We start from the raw sequence: 2,901 nt of genomic DNA, 5'->3' as shown, positions 1-2,901 counted from the left end.
TCTACGTGAAAAATTCATGGAACAAGCAGCCACGGAATAGTGAAAAAGGCTAAATTCTGGAACCATAAACACGAACATCTTTCCTTTGTTTTTATGGCTTTAATCCACTTTGGAGTGATTTTTTTCCACTTGGCCGGACCTGTACGTTTCCTGTGTTAATGTTGGTACATGTAATATGCTAATTCTGTACTGTGGAGATCATTAAGAGACATTGTCAGATGAAAAAATCTTTCTCTAACACTGTTGACCTTGAACTGGAAGTGTTGGGAGTGGCATCAAGTGCTGGGCCGGATGTCCGTGGCATTTAGGCAATTGCTGGATGTTCGGCCCCTCAGCTGTTGGCCAGCAGTAACTGTGGCCCCCGGAGCAATTTAGTCGAATAGCCCTCCATACCCTCCATCAATAGCATTCCATGATGAGAATGTGGAATGATATTTTAAAAGGTTTTACCAAAATGGCTAAAATTCAACATAATACAATCTTTTAGGCTAAATTTTTGAATTACGGCGGGTGACAGGCATTCATTCTAAGAACACCACCCCTGGTTTTCAATTGCCTCGAAAATTGAGTCGTTCATCGAAAAACTCGTCAAGTTGTTAAATGATAAACCGGCCTGCCATACAGTCTGTGTGCTCTTTTGGTTTCCTGAAGCTCCGCCTACTTTCTATACCGTTAAAACTCAGCGTCAAATGTATGTAAAAGAAAAAGTCGTCCGTAGTAGTTGCGGAACAAGCGATTTAAAAAAGGTGAGAATTTGAGAGTAGGAGGAAGAAGAAATTATTTAGGGTTTTTTAACGGGGCGTGGCTAATCTAACACACAAACACGCGCACGCATAACTTTACTGTAGAGAGGGGTTCATCAGGCACTTCACTCAACGCGACGCTTTTCTTCGAGCGGACGAGCCCTCCTCTGTTTCGACGAAAAAAAAAAAGGAAATGAGATGAAGAGGAGGCTACACAAGAAATACATTATTTTGATTCTGGCATATTCGGGTTTGCTCCTGCTAATCCCGTACGTGTTAGATTACCGGGATAAATCCGCTCAGCGCGCCAGCCCGCCGCAGCAGCAGCCCAGATGCCCGGACCTGGAGAACACGGCGGCTCTCCTGTGGGATGACGGCTACAGAGCCAACGGCTCCGACGGCTCGGAGGACCCGGCCAACAACAGGAGCCAGCCCCGGACCCACATCTACCTGCATGCCACCTGGAGGACCGGCTCSTCGTTCCTGGGGGAGCTGTTCAACCAACACCCGGACGTCTTCTACCTCTACGAGCCCATGTGGCACATATGGCAGGCGCTGTACCCGGGGGACGCGGGCAGCCTCCAGGGCGCGGTGCGGGACATGCTGGGCGCGCTGTACCGCTGCGACTTCTCCGTGCTGCGGCTGTACGCGGGCTCGCAGAACATCAGCACCGCCTTCATCTTCGGCTGGAAGATGAACAAGGTGATCTGCTCCGAGCCGCTGTGCCAGGCGCACCGGCGGCACGAGATCGGCCTGGTCCGGGAGGAGCAGTGCGCCAAGTGCCAGAAGCGGGACCTGCGGGAGCTGGAGAGGGAGTGCAGGAAGTACCCGGTGATGGTGATCAAAGGAGTCCGCGTCCTGGACCTCAGCACCCTGSTGCCGCTGATGAGAGACCCCGCGTTGAAGCTCCAGATCGTGCAGCTCTTCAGAGACCCCAGGGCCGTGCACAACTCGCGCCTCAAGTCCAAGCAGGCCCTGGTGAAGGAGAGCATCCAGGTGCTGCGGAGCAGGAAGCAGAGCGACAAGTACAAGCGGCTGCTGGTGCCGAGCAACAGGCTGAACCGGGCCGAGAGCTACGTGTCCAGCGCCATGGAGCTGATCTGCGACAACTGGCTCAGCGACATGATGCTGGTGCGGAGCGCGCCCCCCTGGCTCAGGAGGAGCTACCTGCGCCTGCGCTACGAGGACCTGGTCCTGCGTCCCATGGAGCAGCTGCAGCGGCTCCAGCGCTTCTCCAACCTCTCCTCCGTGCCGGCCCTGGACAGGTTCGCGCTGAACATGACGCGCGGCCGCGGCTACTCCTCCGATAAGCCCTTCCTCATCTCGTCCAGGGACGCCCGGGAGGCCATCTACGCGTGGCGGGAGCGGCTGAACGTGGAGCAGATCAACCAGGTGGAGGCCTACTGCAGCGAGGTCATGAGGCTCCTGGGATACGAGCGGAGCCGCGTGGAGAAGGCCAGCTGATGGGGACAGCACCTGGGAGCAGGTAGGGTGCCATTCAACCTGAACCACTGTGCAGCTGTGTGTGCAGCTGTGTGCAGCTGTGTGCAGCTGTGTGTGTGCAGCTGTGTGTGTGCAGCTGTGTGCAGCTGTGTGCAGCTGCGTGCAACTGTGTGCAGCTGTGTGCAGCTGTGCCCTGACCTCCATCTGACTGACAAACTGAAACCACAGGTCCCAGTTTACCACAGGATCAGAACCCTTACAGTCTGTGGGTCTACTTTAAAACCTTTACGCACCTTTTATTGTTCTTGCTGCTTTGTTTGAATGTTTGCAACAAAATAATGATGCAACATTTCAGTTTGTGGAGGTCTGAATCCACCTGTTGTTTGTATTAATTTAAAACCTCGTCCCTCATCTCRCTCATATAATGTATAAACACTGCAGGACCCTCATAAATAAACGACTCTTATTTTTCTGTTTCCATCACATCTTTCAAATTCAGACCATCTGCTTAGGAAAAAAAACTAAAATAAATGTGTCGTGGTCAGTGTTGTATAAAGTACCACAAAGTGATACTTAAGTAAAAGTGCAAGTATCTTAACAAAAAATACTTTGGTAAAAGTTTAAAGTCTCCTTTAGGAGTATTACTTGAGTAAAAGTTAAAGTATCTGATTTTTTTTTGTACTTGAGTATTAAAAGTAAAAGTATTGATTTAAAA

The 2,901-nt window shown here is 51.2% G+C and overlaps 1 protein-coding gene across 1 annotated transcript in view; it reads left to right on the top strand.

Annotated features, from left to right (window-relative positions):
• The first annotated feature begins 145 nt into the window (after positions 1 to 145).
• chst7 (carbohydrate (N-acetylglucosamine 6-O) sulfotransferase 7) overlaps positions 146 to 2,901 on the top strand; it is a 7,325-nt gene continuing 4,569 nt past the window's right edge. The window contains exon 1 of the mRNA XM_014022420.1: positions 146 to 2,229. Coding sequence (XP_013877874.1) covers positions 942 to 2,207 — 1,266 coding nt within the window. The 5' untranslated portion in view covers positions 146 to 941 and the 3' untranslated portion in view covers positions 2,208 to 2,229. The remainder of the gene's footprint in view (positions 2,230 to 2,901) is intronic.

The sequence above is a fragment of the Austrofundulus limnaeus genome, unplaced genomic scaffold (assembly GCF_001266775.1).
Source record: "Austrofundulus limnaeus strain Quisiro unplaced genomic scaffold, Austrofundulus_limnaeus-1.0 Scaffold329, whole genome shotgun sequence".
In the NCBI taxonomy this organism is placed as follows: Eukaryota; Metazoa; Chordata; class Actinopteri; order Cyprinodontiformes; family Rivulidae; genus Austrofundulus; species Austrofundulus limnaeus.
Note: the sequence above shows the minus strand (reverse complement) of the source record. Positions and strands in the feature narration are given on the sequence as shown.